Source organism: Lepidochelys kempii, chromosome 10 (genome assembly GCF_965140285.1).
Source record: "Lepidochelys kempii isolate rLepKem1 chromosome 10, rLepKem1.hap1, whole genome shotgun sequence".
Classification (NCBI taxonomy): Eukaryota; Metazoa; Chordata; order Testudines; family Cheloniidae; genus Lepidochelys; species Lepidochelys kempii.
The window spans coordinates 4473435-4493796 of NC_136389.1; the positions used below are offsets into that span (position 1 = coordinate 4473435).

General features: G+C 50.0%; 1 protein-coding gene across 1 annotated transcript in view; it reads right to left on the reverse strand.

Annotated features, from left to right (window-relative positions):
- Window positions 1–19909, reverse strand: part of LOC140918085 (testis-expressed protein 2) — a 40696-nt gene extending 20787 nt beyond the window's left edge. Inside the window, exons 1-2 of the mRNA XM_073361731.2 lie at window positions 19771–19909; window positions 2184–3571 (exon numbers count right to left, since the gene is read on the reverse strand). Coding sequence (XP_073217832.1) covers window positions 2184–3545 — 1362 coding nt within the window. The 5' untranslated portion in view covers window positions 3546–3571; window positions 19771–19909. The remainder of the gene's footprint in view (window positions 1–2183; window positions 3572–19770) is intronic.
- Window positions 19910–20362: the final 453 nt, after the last annotated feature.

The following is a 20362-nucleotide window of genomic DNA, read 5'->3' on the forward strand; positions in this document are numbered from 1 at the left end:
TAGTGCCAATCTTTAAAAAAGGGAAGAAGGAAGATCCTGGGAACTACAGGCCAGTCAGCCTCACCTCAGTCCCTGGAAAAATCATGGAGCAGGTCCTCAAAGAATCAATCCTGAAGCACTTGCATGAGAGGAAAGTGATCAGGAACAGCCAGCATGGATTCACCAAGGGAAGGTCATGCCTGACTAATCTAATCGCCTTTTATGATGAGATTACTGGTTCTGTGGATGAAGGGAAAGCAGTGGATGTATTGTTTCTTGACTTTAGCAAAGCTTTTGACACGGTCTCCCATAGTATTCTTGTCAGCAAGTTAAGGAAGTATGGGCTGGATGAATGCACTATAAGGTGGGTAGAAAGCTGGCTAAATTGTCGGGCTCAACGGGTAGTGATCAATGGCTCCATGTCTAGTTGGCAGCCGGTATCAAGTGGAGTGCCCCAAGGGTCGGTCCTGGGGCCGGTTTTATTCAATATCTTCATAAATGATCTGGAAGATGGTGTGGATTGCACTCTCAGCAAATTTGCGGATGATACTAAACTGGGAGGAGTGGTAGATACGCTGGAGGGGAGGGATAGGATACAGAAGGACCTAGACCAATTGGAAGATTGGGCCAAAAGGAATCTGATGAGGTTCAATAAGGATAAGTGCAGGGTCCTGCACTTAGGACGGAAGAACCCAATGCACAGCTACAGACTAGGGACCGAATGGCTAGGCAGCAGTTCTGCGGAAAAGGACCTAGGGGTGACAGTGGACGAGAAGCTGGATATGAGTCAGCAGTGTGCCCTTGTTGCCAAGAAGGCCAATGGCATTTTGGGATGTATAAGTAGGGGCATAGCGAGCAGATCGAGGGACGTGATCGTTCCCCTCTATTCGACATTGGTGAGGCCTCATCTGGAGTACTGTGTCCAGTTTTGGGCCCCACACTTCAAGAAGGATGTGGATAAATTGGAGAGAGTCCAGCGAAGGGCAACAAAAATGATTAGGGGACTGGAACACATGAGTTATGAGGAGAGGCTGAGGGAGCTGGGATTGTTTAGCCTGCAGAAGAGAAGAATGAGGGGGGATTTGATAGCTGCTTTCAACTACCTGAAAGGGGGTTCCAAAGAGGATGGCTCTAGACTGTTCTCAATGGTAGCAGATGACAGAACGAGGAGTAATGGTCTCAAGTTGCAGTGGGGGAGGTTTAGATTGGATATTAGGAAAAACTTTTTCACTAAGAGGGTGGTGAAACACTGGAATGCGTTACCTAGGGAGGTGGTAGAATCTCCTTCCTTAGAGGTTTTTAAGGTCAGGCTTGACAAAGCCCTGGCTGGGATGATTCAACTGGGAATTGGTCCTGCTTTGAGCAGGGGGTTGGACTAGATGACCTTCTGGGGTCCCTTCCAACCCTGATATTCTATGATTCTATGCTGTGACACGCCCATGAGAAATGTGCTATAAAGTAGGAGGGGATGAGCGTGCAGGTAAGGTGTGGTGTGGTGCGGGCGTGAGTTGGAATGTGTGTGCATGCACGCGTGTGGGATGGCCTGGGGTGCACGAGTCACACACGTGTGCGGGGAGATGTGTGTGCTGAGTGGCGAGGTGGAAGGGGTGCGTGTGTTCATGGAGGTGTGGGAGTGAGCACATTATCTTTCACTGGCGTGGGGCCACGAGGACAAATAAAGTGCAGCTTTACAACAGCGACACAGCAAATTAACCCACGGCCCCCAGCCCTGCTCCCCTGGAGACGAGAGGGGCTTCACTGCCCTACCTCACAGGGGTATGTGGGGATAAATTCATTGTGTGGTGCTGGGGGATCATGGTAGTCGGAGCTCTAGCGGGACTGAAATAGACAGACACCAGCTGAGCTAAAGGAGGACGCTGGCTGGGGATTTGCAGTGGGCATGGTCGTCACACGCACAGAGCCAGTGGATTAGATACACGCTCCAGCAGCCAACCTGGTCCCGAATGTCTGGGGCCCACAGGGGTTCCTGTCGCAGCTGGGGTGCTGCCCTGTGGTGGGCGCTGTCTGCCTGCACCCAGACACCGTGGGGATGATCAGCACTCGGAGCACGGCTACCCGGCCCTGGAGTCGCACGTTACAGAGCCGCAGTCTGGATAACTGCTGTCCCCCTGGAGCAGACTGGCACAGTCCGACCCCTGAGCAGGCATCACCCCCTCCCCCCCGCCCCCGAATGTATCTCCTACCTTGAGGATGTCTCGTTCTCGTGGCTTCCTCGTTAGCAGCTCCGAGCGCCGCTTGTCCTGCGGGGACTGTCCCCGCCGGGGAGCCAGGGAAGGCTTTGGCACAAACAGCAGGATGACCAGAAAGCCCAGCACAAACCCACAGGCCAGTCCCAGGCAGAGGCCCGAGAGGTAAGGGGGCAAAGGCAGGATGAAGTAATTGTAAGCCAAGATGGCAATGCAGGCGAGGGTGTTGCATGGCACTGGGCTGCCAGGCTGGGCTGGGAGGAGCTCGTCCAGGGGCTGCCACAGCTGCACCTCCTCCGGGCCGTTCTCGCTCTGCTCCACTTCCACCACTTGGATTACGTCTCCACAGGAGCAGATCTCGTACCGGCAGTTCGAAGCGGGACCCCACTTGTGCTCCAAGGGGAAGCCGTCCTTCGCCTGGGTCCTCTGGATCGCTTTGCTCGCGTGCTCTCCCAGCCGGTCGCTCTCGGCTTTCCCGGGGCTGGGCCCAGTAGCCTTGGCGTCCACGCTAGTGCAGTCCCCACTGTGGCTGGACGGGGAGTCATGGACGTAAGCGCTGGAGTGGGGCAGTTTATACTTGGCCGAGATGCTGTTCTCATCCCCGATGATTTTGCTGAGCCTGCTGAGGGGTTCCTGCATGGCCTCGGAGAACCTCCTCTTTGTGTCTTCAAACTTGGCCTCCTGCGCCCTGAAGAAGCTGCCTTTGCTCTCCGAAGGGGAGATATTGGGGGAGGAGGGTGCTGTCCTGGAGTCCCCATGTCTGCTCTTGGGCTGGGTGATCTGCCTCCACAGTTGCACGTTGAGCTTCGAGTCGGATTTGGACTGCGTCACCTCGGGCTCCAGGTGGGAGATCTCCGTCGAAATGGACTTGACCAAGTTCAGCAAGGGCTGGGGCTTGAGAGGGCAGCTCTCCTTGGCTTGTATCTCGGTCGACAGGGACTTCACTAAGTTAATGAGGGGCTTGGGGCCCGGGGAGCCCTGCAGATTCGGGGGGGCAATGGAGCTCTGTGGAGAGAAGCCAGTCAGGTGATAGAAGGGGATGTCGGTCAGGAAGCCCAGCTCCGGAGGAAGAGCTGGAGGGAATGGCCTGTGGAATGAAGATCCAGGTTGGCGTTTGCACTGCCCGGTGTCCACATACAGAACTGCATTTTCAGGCAAATTGGCAGCTCCTTCCTCTTCGTCCTTATCCAAGGTGAAAATCAACTCACTCCCATCCAGGTTTTCCCAGTCCTCTTTGCTGCTGGCGCTGGCGAACTGGCTGGTTATCTCTTGGGAACTGACCATCGGGTCTCTTTGCTGAGGCGAGCCCGGGGGAGAAAAGCCCTCTGGCTCCAGGGAAGCTTTGGCGTGACTAGCCATTGTTTACATCTCTGCTAGTGTTGGTTCTGTAAGGAAGGCATAAATGAATCCAAGTGGGTCCGAGCCCAGCTCCTAGGGCCCAATTGACATCACTGTCTAGGAGAACTAGATGGAACGGGAAAAAAACATATAGGGGACACCCCCCCGGCCCCCACCGGCCCCCACCTGAATAGGTACTATGTGCACGGTGTTAATATGGAATGTATTATACCAAATATAAGTGATGGGTAATCCTGGCAAATTGTATTATGCTGATTCTTGCTCATGTATGCTACATATTCCACAATATCTTGGAGCAGTATAACAGCAGTTGTTCTAGGCAGATAGACAAACTGCAAAAGTCAAGACACAGAAGTGTTCTACCCTGGCACGGGTAGGAAGTGCCTTCATGGCGCACCAACTTTGGAAAGGTGTGTTTCCAAACAAGAGAGAAGAGGGGCTCAAAGGAGCACCAGAAAAACAAGGTACACAGCCGATAGGCGATTTTTTAGTCTTGGGGGATGTGCATAGTTTTATGGCTCCAATCTTGTGAAGACGTATACCCGCAAGTGACTTTACTCACATGAGAAGTCTTGCTGAATTTCATGGAACTACACATATGAGTTAACTTATTCACATGCGTAAGTCTTAGCGGGGTTTGTAATTTGCTGTCACATGCACACGAACAAACAACGAGGCCCAACTCCTGACACACACACAAATAACACTGACACACACTAGCCTGGGTGCGTTACCTTATTCCACCTACTTTTAAAAAAAATGCAACGTGGAATTTCATCTATCGCTTTTTTTTAAATCCGTTGTACGTTAGAAATGATGCCAGAAATCTAATAATTCTATTTGTGTTTTGGGGGCAGTTTACCTTACAGCACTATGATTTATTGGTGGTGACTGATCTTCTTAGTCTCTTATGGCTAATGGAAGAACAAACCGCCAAGTACTAAACAGCATTATCTTACTTTTCTAATTGTGTTGCTTGCTTAATAGATATTTGAGTTTAAGCCAGAGCTACCCATGTGTTCCACTAACTTTCCATTGGCAAATGGTTTTAAAACTGTATCTATGGCCCCAATTCAATTAAACAAAAGCTTGTGTTGCAAGAGGGAAAAAAATTCCATAATCTGAATTTTTACTAGATTTACAAAAAGTTTAACTTCCCCCAAAACTACTTTGTTTTACCAGAGAATTTTCTAAGTCATCACAAAATATTGCCAAATCGCTCCATCCAAAAATATCAGACAAACACAACCCTCCCAAGCTCCGCCAAACAATTGGTCAAAAAATCCAGCAGGAAACATTATTAATCATTATTTGCATTTGTGGGTATGCATTATTTGGAGAGGAAGGCTGTTCCAATGTCCAAGGCATTGGGCTGGGACTCGGGAGATCTAGGTTCAACTCTGGACTCTGTGCTGACTTCCTCTGTGACTCTAGGCAAGTGACTTAGGCCCAGTTCCTTAGAGTTATATATGGGAGTTAAGCACCAAAGTACCTTTCAGGATCTGTGCCTTAGTCTCTGTGGTCTCATTTTCCCCACTGTAAAATGAAGATCATAATGCTTCCTTTCACAGTCTCCCTTTACTGACCTTGCCTGTTTGGACTGTGGGCTCTTTGGGACAGGGACTGTCTCTCACTATGAGTATGTACAGCCCCAAGCACAGTGGGGCTCTGACTCTGTGGGGGCTGCTAGGTGTCACCACACTACAAATAATAAATGACAGTATTTGCTATTCTGCTTGGGAAGGGGCAGGAGTCGGGTGAAAACATTTACCATTCTGGACAGAAAACTCCTGCTAACGACACGCCGCAGGGCCACTTGGAAAGTCATAGTGATAGCTGGGCTAGAACTCTGCTCCCCCTGGCTCCAAAAGCACAGATCATTTACGCTACAGGAGAATCTTTATTCGCAGTATAGGGCCCATGACACACTGTTGAGCAGTTCTTATTCCATCCAGTAGGGGGTAGAAGAGATAAACATAAGAACATAAGAATGGTCATACTGGGTCAGACCAAAGGTCCATCCAGCCCAGTATCCTGTCTGCCAACAGTGGCCAATGCCAAGTGCCCCAGAGGTAGTGAACCTAACAGGTAATGCTCAGTGATCTCTCTCCTGCCATCCGTCTCCACCCTCTGACAGAGGCTAGGGACACCATTCCTTTCCCAGCCTGGCTAATAGCCATTAATGGACTTAGTCTCCATGAATTTGTCCAGTTCTGTTTTAAACCCTTTTATAATCCTAGCCTTCACAACCTCCTCCGGCAAGGAGTTCCACAGGTTGACTGCACACTGAGTGAAGAAGAACTTCCTTTTATTTGTTTTAAACCTGCTGCCCATTAATTTCATTTGGTGGCCCCTAGTTCTTATATTATGGGAACAAGTAAATAACTTTTTCTTGTTCACTTTCTCCACATCACTCGTGATTTTATATACCGCTATCATATCCCCCCTTATCTCCTTTTTTCCAAGCTGAAAAGTCCTAGCCTCTTTAATCTCTCCTCATATGGGACCCGTTCCAAACCCCTAATCGTTTTAGTTGCTCTTTTCTGAACCTTTTTTAACACCAGTATATCTTTTTTGAGATGAGGGGACCACATCTGTACACAGTATTCAAGATATGGGCGTACCATGGATTTATATAAGGGCAAGAAGATATTCTCCATCTTAGTCTCTATCCCTTTTTTAATGATTCCTAACATCCCGTTTGATATTTTGACTGCCACTGCACACTGCGTGGACGTCTTCAGAGAACTATCCATGATGACTCCAAGATCTTTCTCCTGATTAGTTGTAGCTAAATTAGCCCCCATCATATTGTATGGATAGTTGAGGTTATTTTTTCCAATGTGCATTACTTTACATTTATCCACATTAAATTTCATTTGCCATTTTGTTGCCCAATCACTTAGTTTTGTGAGATCTTTTTGAAGTTCTTCACAACCTGCTTTGGTCCTAACTATCTTGAGCAGTTTAGTATCATCTGCAAACTTTGCCACCTCACTGTTTACCCCTTTCTCCAGATCATTTATGAATAAGTTGAATAGGATTGGTCCAGGACTGACCCTTGGGGAACACCACTAGTCACCCCTCTCCATTCTGAAAATTTACCATTTATTCCTACCCTTTGTTCCCTGTCTTTTAACCGGTTCTCAATCCATGAAAGGATCTTCCCTTCTATCTCATGACAACTTAATTTACGTACGAGCCTTTGGTGAGGGACCTTGTCAAAGGCTTTCTGGAAATCTAAGTACACTATGTCCACTGGATCCCCCTTGTCCACATGTTTGTTGCCCCTTCAAAGAACTCTAAGAGATCAGTAAGACATGATCTCCCTTTACAGAAACCAAGTTGACTTTTGTGCAACAATTTATGTTCTTCTATGTGTCTGACAAGTTTATTCTTTACTATTGTTTCAACTAATTTTCCCGTTACTGACGTTAGACTTACCGGTCTGTAATTGCCAGGATCACCTCTAGAACCCTTCTTAAATATTGGCGTTATATTAGCTATCTTCCAGTCATTGGGTACAGTAGCTGATTTAAAGGACAGGTTACAAACCATAGTTAATAGTTCCGCAATTTCACATTGGAGTTCTTTCAGAACTCTTGGGTGAATGCCATCTGGTCCTGGTGACTTGTTCCTGTTAAGTTTCTCAATTAATTCCAAAACCTCCTCTAGTGACACTTCAATCTGTGACAATTCCTCAGATTTGTCACCTACAAAAGATGGCTCAGGTTTGGGAATCTCCCTAACATCCTCAGCCATGAAGACTGAAGCAAAGAATTCATTTAGTTTCTCCGCGATGACTTTATCGTCTTTAAGTGCTCCTTTTGTATCTCAATCATCCACTGGTTGTTTAGCAGTCTTCCTGCTTCTGATGTGCTTAAAAAACATTTTGTTATTACCTCTTGAGTTTTTGGCTAGCTGTTCTTCAAACTCCTTTTTGGCTTTTCTTATTACATTTTTACACTTAATTTGTCAGTGTTTATGCTCCTTTCTATTTACCTCACTAGGATCTGACTTCCACTTTTTAAAATATGCCTTTTTATCTCTCACTGCTTCTTTTACATGGTTGTTAAGCCACAGTGGCTCTTTTTTAGTTCTTTTACTGTGTTTTTTAATTTGGGGTATACACTTAAGTTGAGCCTCTATTATGGTGTCTTTGAAAAGTGTCCATGCAGCTTGCAGGGATTTCACCCTAGTCACTGTACCTTTTAATTTCTGTTTAACTAACCTCCTCGTTTTTGCAATGTTCCCCTTTCTGAAATTAAATGCCACCGTGTTGGGCTGTTGAGGTGTTCTTCCCACCACAGGAATGTTAAATGTTGTTATATTATGGTCACTATTTCCAAGCGGTCCTGTTATAGTTACCTCTTGGACCAGATCCTGCGCTCCACTCAGGACTAGATCGAGAGTTGCCTCTCCCCTTGTGGATTCTCGTACCAGCTGCTCCAAGAAGCAGACATTTAAAGTATTGAGAAATTTTGTCTCTGCATTTCGTCCTGAGGTGACATGTATCCAGTCAATAGGGGGATAATTGAAATTCCCCACTATTATTGAGTTCTTTAGTTTGACAGCCTCTCTAATCTCCCTTAGCATTTCATCGTCACTATCACTGTCCTGGTCAGGTGGTCGACAATAGATCCCTACTGTTGTATTCTTATTAGAGCGTGGAATTACTATCCAGAGAGATTCTATGGAACATGTGGATTCATTGAAGATTTTTATTTCATTTGATTCTCCATTTTCTTTCACGTATAGTGCCACTCCCCTCTCCCACCCTGCACGACCTGTTCTGTCTTTCCAATATATTTTGTACCCCGGAATGATTGTGTCCCATAGATTGTCCTCACTCCACCAGGTTTCTGTGGTGCCTATTACATCAATATCCTCCTTTAACACGAGGCACTCTAGTTCACCCCTCTTATAATTTAGACCCCAGCCAGTTTGTTACTGTGCCAAGCAGTGCACTCAAAATGAGTCGTTAGGAATGAATTCCAAAGCAGACTCCACGTTTCTGTGTTCCTGTTCCAAATAGCCAGGCTGGGGTGTCCAGTGCTGCTCAGATTTACAGTGGAGAAAAATAATACTTAGCACTTATAGAGCTTTGGGGGCCAAATGGAGCCCTGCCGTCAGCGGGTGCATCTAGCCTGGCCTGCTTACACCAGGCCTGCACTGGGCCCTGGTCTTCAAAGAACTTGACAGACACAAATTAAGTCTAGGCTCTGCAGCACCTGCCTCTGGCTCAGTTTGTATAATCTCACGCTTCATGGGCTTCATATTCCCTCCCTCCTCCTGATTTACATGAGCAAATTGTTCCCAGAATAAACCGGACGGATGCCCCAGTCCATCCAGGAATCATTGCCGAGAGGGAGCATCTCCTTGGGGCTCCCGCGAGCACCCATCGCACTGGACCTAGCCACTGTATTTTGCTGGAGAGCTCCCTGTCCAGCTACAAGGCCTTTGCAAACGCTTCCTTTTGCAGTCAGCTGCGTGGATGCGGCACGTTTGTTAGCAATGGTGACTGATTTGCATTTACACTTCTGCCGCTCTCAGGAGGCGTCTAGAGGTGAAGAACAAAGACGCCTGTTCGACTGCACTTAACCAGCCTCTCCGCAGCAGCCGTCTCATATCGTTCCACGCCGTGCAGTGGATGGAGATTTACCTCCTTCCAGTGAGATCACAACAGAAGGCTGAGGTTGATCTTGCAGCTTTCGCGGCATGCTGATGTTCGAGCTTCAGGGTTCACGATACCCTGCACTGCTGTCACCCGTTTTCTTGAAGCTAAACGAGGCTGGCATTTTCTGAACATGCCTGGCATGTCCCAGCCCACCTGGGGGGCAGAACAGCTGTTCTCATCCCCATTGTACAGATTGCTTAACAAAAGCAAAGTGAAGTTAAGATCAAGCACGAGAGTGGTGGGCAGAGCTGGGGAGAGAATCCAGTGATGGCTATTACAGGTGTGCCTAGAGACCCCAGTTAGGCCCCATTGTGCTAAGCCTTGTACAGCCGTGTCCCTACCCCAAAGGGTTTACACTCAAAGTAACCCAGGATTCTGGACTCCCATTTCCTTGCTCTGTGCACCAGAAAACACAGCCTTCCCTTCCTTCTCTGTACGATGGGGTATGCAAGTCCCGGAAGGGGTTAATGGGCTACTGGTGGCCCAATCAGCTTGCCCTGGGACACCTGGGGCAGGAGTCAGGCTTCCAGGGAGGAGCTAAAAGGGAGAGAGAAAGCAGATGCTGAGTTCTCACTGTGGGAGAGAAGGCTGAGCTGTTGCTGATCAGGTATCCCAGAGGAAAGGGAAGCATGAGAGTCCTCTGGAAGGTGCCTAGCTGGAGCATGCTGGAGGCTGGATGGAGCAGAGGAAGATCAACAGGGAAACTGAATCTGAGGACCTGCTGTCCTGCCCAGTGCTACAAGGGGGTTCTCTGGTAAGCATGTCCTACTACGCTGCTCTCAAAATAAAGCCCCTCCCACCCTTAAAACTCTTCACTAACTGCCTCTGGATTGGTCTTTGCTCCTAAATGTTGCAGTGTTGGAAGACTGGAGACCAGTGTATCAATACATGTTAACCGCTTGCCATGCAGGATTCAGGGTATATTTGTTGTTACTGTGGTTAGGCTTGTCTGGTAGCGATCAGTCATGTTAAATGAAGCTCTTTTTAAAGGTGTGGTTTAACTGATTATGTTAAGTGACTGGGGTTGTTTAACACCCTGTTCTGAGAGCGATTGTGATGAAAGATTCGACCAGTGCCCTCCTTAGGATGGTGTAGATGGGCCTTGGATACATTGCTTCTCAGCAACCACTTCACAGAACAGAACTAAACCCTGACTTAGCAGAGACCTTATTAGCTGCAAGGCCCAGGTCCTGCTGTCATTAAGGAATTTACAGGTGCAGACCCTTAATGCCAATGCACTGCACCGAAAAGCCACGAAAATGATTAAAAGATGGGAAAACGCAGCCAACAGCAAAAAGACTTCAGGAGCCCTGTTTATTTGTTTTTCTTATCAAAGAGAATGTCATTGAGCACAGTCCATAAGTACCTATATAGAGATCAGAAATTTGGTAATAGAGGGCTCTTCAGTCTAGCAGACAAAGGTACAACCAGATCCAATGAGATCAAAGCTAGACTACTTCAGACTAGAAATAAGGTGCAGATTTTTAGCAATGAGGGTAATTAACATCTTACCAAGGGATTCTCCATCACTGGCAATTTTAAAATCAGGAGTGGATGTTTTCTAGAAGATCTGCTCTAGTTAAAGCACAGCTACTGGACTTGCCACAGGAATTATTCAGGGTTGTGTTGTGCAGGAAGTCAGACTTGATGACTGCAACGGTCTCTTCTGGCCTTAAAATCCATGATGTTAAAAGCTCAGACCACTGCACGCTTACTCTGGTGTCAGACCAAATGAAGCTGCACTGCCTTAAGCTTCGCTCTGTATCAGGGCAGCATGCCCAAATGAGGGGTGTGCACTGGTGTATGTGAGCTAGTTACCCGCCTGCAAATGTCTTTCGTGTAGACAGGGCCCCATGTGAGGAGCAGCTAGTACAAGGATAGAGGTGCAAGACGGAGCCTGAGCAATTCTTCCACGATCCTTCTACTCTGCCAAACCACATTCAGCACCGTTCTTTATTATCTGTGTTGTGGCTGCACCCAGAGACCCCCCATCAGCTCATTGCACAAACACCTGGGAAGAGAAAGGCCCTGCCCCTGTCCCGATCTACTTGGCATGTTTCAGTTTAGCTATGTGGTGGCCTGCAGAGACCTTGCAGGTGGGTGCGGAGAGCTGGCTGGTCCCATAATGCTGCCACCCCAACCTTATCTTCAGCTACCAAATACCAGTGAAAGAAGCTAAAAACATACAAATAGTTTCCTAAGGTTCCTTTGTCCTTGTAAATAACAGCTGCAGTTGCCCCGGGAATGTTACACAGTTGCCAGTGGGAATGGAGCTGGTCTGAGCAATTTCCATCCCTCCCACGGATAAGAAAGCAGTGTACAAAGAAGGGTGAGTATCTTGATCCCTATTTTACAGATGGGGAAACTGAGGCCCAGAGAAGTGAAGCAACTTGTCCGAGAGGCAGAACTGGGCCTGGGAGCAGACCTGGCTCCCCGTGCAGGCTCAGACTGCTGCGCCTACTGCCTCTCGCAGAAAACCTGCCCACGGAGGAGGGGGTGGCCCAGGCTGTGAAAAGGGCTGTGAACGCTCGAGTCACACGGCCGTTGTGCAGATTCCCTAATGCTGCTTGCTCGCAAACGAGACCAGATTGTCCTGAGTCATGGTGTCGTCTCTGTACACTGAGCCCGCTGCCCCCTGGGTACCAGAACTAGCTCCAGGTATGGAATAGGCAGATACTGGCTCGGAGCAGCTTTTGCATTCAGAGCCAGATCCTGAGAGGCCCGGACCTTTTGCTGTGTCAGCAGCAAGTGCTTGAGGGCTCAGCACCTCTCAGAACTTGGCCTTTCTTCAATTATCCCAGTCATATTTTGCTTGGTTTTTAAAAGCTAAAAAGTCCGATATCCTAAGAGGCCATTAATACATCCACAGCCTGTTCGGTAATAACAGCTTGTTTTTATATAGTAGCTTTCATCCAGAAAGAACTCAAAGCATGGTACATGCTATATATAAACCACTGAAATGCAGCCACCTCTGGGGAACAATGGCAGCAGTGCACTGCACTGCCTCAGGGGGAGGAGGAAGGCTGGCCAAGGATGCCAGGACAAATCCTTATACTTAAGCTGGGGATCAGACAGGGGCCATTAATTGCCACACAAAGCAGGCTGCACCTTGGCTACAGGTCTTGTCAGAAAGACTTACACCCATTCCCGTTCCATGCAGTGTGCATCTGTCTTGGAAGGTTTAAAGAGCTGGAGAGTCTGCTGGGATGTCAGTGTGGACTTTCAGATACAGTAGGTAGGTTAAACCTGGTGCTTAGAACTCGAAGCTGTCCCCTGTGATTTTTACAGGTGAGCCTTGGATGATAACCTCGTGGGTTAGCTCCGGGTTCAAAATGGGAAATATTTAACCAGGGGAATTCTCTGGCTGCCATCTTTCCTCGCTGCCCACGTTGTGTTAATTAATTCAGTTCCTCAATTCAACCATTAAAAAGGCTCTTTGCACAAGAATTTCGGCCTGCTTTGTAGATCCAAGAGGTCTGAGAAGCGCTGGAGCTGATCTAAACCCAAGATCAGACCCATTTTGACCTACAGTTCATAAAAGAGCATACGATAGAATTATAACGAAGAAAACTCAGCATGCCAGTGGCAACTTTCATCTGAGGGTCTCAAAGCGCTTTACAAACACTCATGAATTAAGCCTCCCTGGAAAGTAGGGGAGTATTAGCCTCAAGGGGAAACTGAGGCACAGAGGTGAAATGTGATTCTTTTTTTGCCTACTGCTTCAAACTCCCTCCCTTCCTTTGAATGGTATCTTGCTCGGTGTGGATAACTAAGCTTACTATTCCCCCACTGTTGTGTCTTTTGCTCTTTACACAATGTACAGAATATGAAGGAACCCTATGGCACAACCCTATGGCACGGGTCCACATAACCATGATTTGCCAGGCCTAGTTCCATGAATACACCAGTGCACTGGCAGAGTGCTAGTAACTCTGAAACATAGAAGGCGGGGGGTGGGGGGGTCACTTGAAAGCTCACAATCGTTATTTTTTGAGGCATATTACCCACTTCTGTACACCTTGCAAGGTGCTACAAACATCTACACAGACAAGCTCATCAAAAGTGACTACAGAGTTTGGATGTGTGAGACCTCCTAAAGGGGGCTGATTTTCAGAAAGTGCTAAGCACCTCCTCTCCCCCAGCAAAGAGTCCCTTGAAGGCATCTCCGATTAGTCACTCAAACACTGAGGCACTCCAAATCACTCGTCACTTTTGAAAATTTTGGCCAAAAATACTAGGAATGGGGTCTCAGCTGGACCCAAACTTCCTCAGAGCTTGTGGGAGTTTGGATCCAGGGGTCTGATTTGCTCCAATAGAGCGATGAAGGAGAGCTGCACCCTGAAATGGTCCAGTGTTTAGGATTGTTCAGTTGGGACAGTTTGGTCTGATCTTTCTCAAAAAGCACACCCATGTCTCTAGTCTGATAACATGTTAATTGCACAAAGCTGTAACGGCTACCGTGTGCTGTTTACAAATGCTACCTGATCATCTTGTAATATAAAGGTTCACCCAACTTGAATCTATCCAATTAAAGCTCCCAGCATCTTATTCCCAGATGAGCCATTGCCAAATTAGTGTTCATTTGTTGCAAAATTAGCCAGAGTTAATTGAAAAAATAATTTCCAAAGAGTTCTCTCCAGCCTATTAAACCTGTCAGTGGCTGCTTGAGAAGGGAGCAGGCTGCTGGAGACTGCACCAGAGTTTTGCTTCACTTCAAAGAGACTGATTTATGAGCCAACCAAAAGGGTGAGAAATCCCTCATCTAATTATCACTGAAATATACAGACACAGAAAACAAACTGCTGTGGTTATTAGTCTGGTGACTGGAGAGCTCTTCCAGTTGCTCTTTGATGAGGAAGTGATGCAATTTTAAGGAAACCAAACTGCAATCAAAAGATATAAATTATCTGCAAACTGACCTTTTTATAAAACAGATTGACATATTCCAGGCAAAAAGCTTGGCCAAACGCTGAGAAATCAAGCACCCACAAGGCAGGACATAGACAGAAAAGGCTGAAGCTCAGCTTTAACTCTGTCCTCTTGAGCTTCTGCTTTAAAATATTTGACTGATCACTGAATCCTAGAGTCAATACACATTGGAATTTCTTATACAGCCTCAGGTACAATCTTCAAGCTTGGCTTGATTTTTTTTTTTTAAAGTTGCAATGGGATCTACAAAACAAGCCTAGCTTGAAGAAAAGCAGCATTATTGAGTTATGGCTATATATTATGACAGCTGGTTCTGATTCAGATGGGTCAGGAAAGAGTAAATCCTGAACTAAAATAGGCCCTGGGCAGTTTTGTCTGGAGGTGCTAGCTTCGGAAAGAACTTTGCGATCAGTTTCGCCCTGAGGGTATCATGGCAGCACCATAGAATTCAGGTCCTGAGCTTTTTGGAAACGTCACCCCTGGGAGTGGAATTGCTTTGCCTTGCTCTTCACTGACTCGGTCCACATGATGCTCAGAACAGTGTTGCTGACAGTCCTGGGTGGAGCTGTCTCCAGCCCTCCTGGACCAGAGAATGGGTGCAGGCAGTGGCAATAATGGGGTGAAACTGGGGAGATGCTGGAAGTCCCTCTCTCACAAAAGGCCAAGGTCACTCTGTGCACAAACAGTGGAAGGGGGAGCGAGACAAGCTCTTTAGGGCAGGGGCCACCTTTGTTCTCTTTGTATAGCACCTAGCACAATGGCACCCTGGTCCATAACTGGGGCTCCTAGGTGCTATCGTAATACAAATAATAGGACCTGATACAGCCCAAAGGCTCCTACACCTCTTGGCTTCACTGCCTCACTGCCCATGACCAGTTGCTGCGTCAGACTCCTTCTCATCCAGTGGATTAGATCTGTGGCCCTTGTAAACAGCTGTTACAGGTCAGGACTGCAAGGCATTGGTACAGCTGTGTGTAGGAGCCTAGGACTGGGCCAGCAGGAGATGCTGCAGGTTAGCACTGAGGGGTTAGCAGAATGGTGTCGGGCTCAGGACTGCCACTGCAGGGGCTTGCAGGTGAGGACTGAGGGGCAGTGGCAGAGCTGTGCGGGTGGGGAGTCCAGGGCTGGGATGCGGGGCAGGGGAGGAGGCTGCAGGACAGCTCCAAGGTGCATTGGCAGAGCTGCGTCAGACCAACTGCTGGAACGGTAGGGTGGGTGCAGGCTAGAAGTGAGGGGACGAGTGGGCGCGGGGAATACTGTGTGTCTGGGCGGAGGGCCATTGGCAGGCCTGGGCCGGGAAGCTCAGTCCCAACCTCCTCTGTCCTGCCTAGCTGGCACCATCCCAGGGTTTCACCTTTCTGAGCATGGACGGTCACAGCTCGGCCCAGATAAAAATAAAACCGGCAGGTGCGGAACGTGTGACCACACTCCCCCACCTCGCGCCTCTGGGTCGCGGGGTAAGTGCTGGGCTGGTCACGAGGTGCTGAGAGTGTCGCTTTAAAATGGCCTGGAGAGCTGGGGGGGTGGTTGTGTGGGTGGGTGTTTTATGGGTGCCCTCTTCTCCTGGATGGGCTGAATTCTGATCTCTGTGGTGGGGGGGTAGCCCCAGTGACAAAGTTATACCTGAGCACCCAGGGAAGTCAGCAGTTCCCGGTTCCCTTTACTAATGCAGCTTGGGGAGGAATTTCGGTCTTCCACAGGGGATGCAAACTTAGTACCAACCTGACCACTGGCTAAAAGGAGGGGGAGTTCTTAAATCTTTTAAGGAGTCCCCATGAGCCTCTGGTTCTCTTTCTGTCCCAAACAACGACCAAGGGACTCTTTCTGTCTCAATGTGGTCTAGAGCTCAGGCTGCGGGGTTGGGAGTCGGATGACCTAGGTCCTAGTCCCAGTTGTGACCTTTGGGTAGTTGCTTCCCCTCCTTTGTGGTCTCTGTTTAGCTTGTGAGCTCTTCGGGGCAGGGACTCTCTCTTACTGTGTGACTATAAAGCACCTCGCACAAAGAACCCTGATCCCAGGTGCTGCCATGATACAAAGCATTATAATAACTTCTGTTCAGTGAATGCAGTGGGCACTCTCTCCTCCACAGTCTCGTCTCTGCACTGCTGTTTTCACTGACCCTAAGCATATAGCTCACATCCAAGAGCCCGGGCATCGAGGAGAGAGCCCCATTCCAGTGCTGACAAGCAGCAGAAATGCTGCCGTGCAGGCAGCAGGATTCAGACATGGGGTCCGCATGGGCTCAAGGCAGATGAGCACCACAGCTCTCATTGACCTCCATCGTAACGGGCCCTGACCCCTGCGGCGATTCAGGACTCCTGCTGTCTGTTCACTTGCCCCAGCTGACGCCATCCCCATCCACTGCCACTAACGCTGTGCTGGGCATCGCAGAGATCAGGCTGGCCGCACATTAAATGCACTGAGCCACATGCAGTCCCGGATAAGCATGTGCGTTCCCTGTTGGTGTTAAGGGGTGGAGGGTCTAACAGGCATGGCTCGAATCTCGATAAGAAGCCCCTTTGTTTAATCAGACTATATCTGATTAGAGGAGAATTTTTCAGGACAAAAATCCCTTACAAGCATGGTCTACTCTTGAGAGAGTATCGCCATGACAATGGTACCTAAACCATAGGTTATTGTAAAAATATTATAAGCCCAATTCATCCTTCAGGTTCATACTCTGGCAGCTCCACGGCGTATGTCCCGAGAGCCAGATCCCAGCTGGCGGAGCACTATTGAACTTAGTAGAGCAGTGCTGATTTACACCAGCTGAAGACTGGCCCCAAGGAGGCATTTGGCCCATTGTCTCCTATGAGCCTTTTCCTGCCTGTTTGATCCCTCTGAGTCGTAAATACCCGGTATTAAAAATAACACATCGCTTGTTCTACACACCACAAAGCAAGGCAGGTAAGTCGTGTCCTCAGCTCCCCGTTTCCCATGGGCCCCGCTGCCACCTCCAGTGACTTGCTGCTCTCTGATCCACAGGACGCACGCTCCAGCGAGAGGTCCTCGCTTAATGGTCCCTCGGCACCTGCCACCGATAACAAATTCCGCTTTGTCCTCTGGGAGGGAGCTTTGCAGAAATCTATCTGAGATGAATGACTGACCTAATTTGAAATGGCAGCATCCAGAAGGCAGAGTGGCTGCCACCGCCTGCCTGAGCACAGAGATTTCAAAGCCCTGGGCACTGTTCGATTCGGAGCTGCGCCCGGACCAGCTGTTTGTAACCAAAGAACCCAGAGCCCTCCATGTACACCGGGATCGTCACTCTGCTCTGGGTCTAGAGCAGTGGCTCTCAACCTGCAGGCTGCTTGTGGCCCAATCAGCACCCAGCTGTGTCCCATGTGACATCCTCAGGGCCATACAGGTAGTATATATATTGTGTGGATGTGGCCCCCATAACACAGAGAGAGCTGCATTGGCAGCCCACGGTGATAAATGGGTTTAGAAACACTGGTCTAGAAGGACAGAGGTGCTGATGTTCAGAGCATATTGCTACACAGGCTTGTTGCTTGGAGGTGATTGGAAAAGGACAAAGCTATGGGGGCGGTGTCCTTTTTTTGCTTCTTCATGTTGGAGAACGAAGGCTGGAGCAAGCATGTTTCCTTTTATTTTCAAAATGTGTCTCTATTTTTTAGATTAAAAATTCAGGCCTCGTCTCCCCTGTCTCCATGGCCCACTGGAGAACTACTGGGCTTATAACATCAAAGGTTTTGAGGATGAGAGGGGATTGCTTGTGATTTTTATTCAGTTTTATCTAAGATTCCTTTTAGAATCTGGGGAAAGAGCTCTCTTTACTAAGGAACCAGCGCCTTCAGCTAAAGGCTCAGAAAGCTTCTGATCCACATCCCTGAGTTACCCAAGGAGTCATCTGACAAAAACAGGGAAGAAAAGATTTGAGATACCGGATATTTATAAGGGAAAAAAGAACCCTGCATGCCAACATGCTCACACATGCACCTTTCAGGCCCCATAAAGAAGCAAAACAAAGGGGATTGAATCCAGATCTTTTCTTTTGCAGATCACTTTCAGAGCTACTTGGTTCTCTTGCATCGTCAGCAGCTGACACCCACTTCAGTACATCCACCTGATAAAAGCTATGGGCAGGATCTTGCAAAGGGCTGTGGGTGGGTAGCAGGGGCTGGACTGCAGGATTGGAGCCTAAATATTACTGGCTGCTGGCATTGCATCCTGCAGCCCTTATACATGCGAGCAGCTCCCTGATCCTGTGGGGATCTCAAGGAAATCTCCTGGGGCAACTGCATGGAGACGAAGTGAGCTGTAGCTCACGAAAGCTCATGCTCAAATAAATTGGTTAGTCTCTAAGGTGCCACAAGTCCTCCTTTTCTTTTTGCGAATACAGACTAACACGGCTGTTCCTCTGAAACCTGCATGGAGACCCTTTGCTTCCAGTCTGTCTCCCAGCCACCTGGGGGCCTACTGCTGTCCCTGGACAGGACAGCTGTGTTGTTAGGGTTCCTTGACAGCAGCAGCCCCTTGAGCCCACACAAGGTGGTGATCCCTGGACTGAAGATTCAGTGTATTGCCTTGCTCCTGTTTGCCCTATGGGTTTGGGGGATTGGAAGAAACCTGTGGAGCCCAGCTGCTACCCTCAAGTTCCCAGCTCTCCTTTCCTTGCTCTCTCTCAGTCTGTGGATCTAGATCCACAGGGAGCCCCCCACAGGGAGCCATTGGAGGTGCATACTGAAGAGCTCCCCCCTCTCCACACACCCCTAGACTGATCCATTCTCATGATCCAAGGCACAGGGCATTCAGCCTGCAAGGTCCTTGGGGGAGGGGCTGTCTGTTGTAACCCCCTGGACAGCACCATGCACACATCTGCAGGCAATAGAAATAAAGAACAATGACCACTGCTCTGGGAAGAGCGATGCCGTGGCACCAGGTCCGTAAATCCTGCACCCTTCCCCAGCACTGTATTCACTAGACAGACAGGTAAAACCCACGCCAAAGCAGCCGAGGAGACTTCTGCTTGGCTGGGGGGATCCTGACTGCACTGGGAGGGGAGACACAACGGCCTATCTGTCCCTCTGTTGCATCCACCCACGGTCTTGCTCCAGTCGCTAAGTGGGAGCAGGAGTCTAAGGCCCTGTTAAAACTCTGGGGTGTGTGCAGCCCACAGACAGCCCCGAAATCGTTCCAGCCCTGTGCTCTTCCTGGCTCGCCCCTAACAGGAGGGCAAACACCAGGCTGAGACCCAGGCTGCCTCTGGGATTTCATAGAAGGGACCTCTGGAGGTCACTAAGTCCAACCCCCGGACCAATCCCCAATGTTTGCCCCAGGTCCCTAAATGGCCCCCTCAAGGATTGAACTCGTAACCCTGGCTTTAGCAGGCCGATGCTCAAACCACTGAGCTGTCCCGCCCCCCCTAAGGATTTGCAGCCTGAGGTCTGAGCTCCGGGCAGCCCCTGCGGGAGCGGGGCTTTGCGCAGCGGCCACGCAGCCCGGCTGCAACCCCGGCAAGTCCAGGCTGCCAAAGAACAAACTTCCAGGCGCCACTCCCCGCCGTTTCGCTGCGCGGCCGGGCTCGCAGGCTGGGGCCAGGCTCCCGCTGTTCCCCGGGCAGCGGGGCGAGCCCAGGCGGACGCGCGGGGGACTCACCTGCCCGGGAGCCGGGGGAGCGAGGCGGTAGCGGCGGGCGGGGCTGGCCGGCCCCCCGCCCGCTTCAGCTGGAGACGCGGGCGGCCGGAGAGCGAGCCCGGGGGCATGGCCGGGCGGCTGCCATCCGCCCACGGGCGGCTGCCCGCGCCGCAAGCCCCTGCGCCCGGGCGGCGCTGCTGCTGCAAGCGGCTCCGATCCCCGTGGGCTGGACTCGGCTCCCAGGGTCCCGGCTCCTGCTCCCGGCCCCTCTGCAGCGGCGGGAGCCGGGCCCAGGGCCCAGGCTGGGCGGGCTCGCTGCGTGGCGGAGCTCAGCGCGGGTCTCCCCGCCCCGCCCCGCCGGCTCCCGGGGAAGGAGCGCGGCGAGCCCCGGGGAGGGGGCGCGGCGAGCCCCGGCTGGCTGGCGGGAGAGCAGCCCGGCGGCGCGGGCAGCGGCTCATTGTCAGCCCCGGCTGCTGCGGCGTTGGCAGGGCTGGCGCTTTGAGCGGCTAGAGCCTTGGAGATCCCCCCTTGTCACCTTGCCACACTGTCAGCGCCAGCCTTCCTTAGCTGGGGGGGGGTTGGGAATAAGGGTCCCCCCTACCTGCAGGGGTGG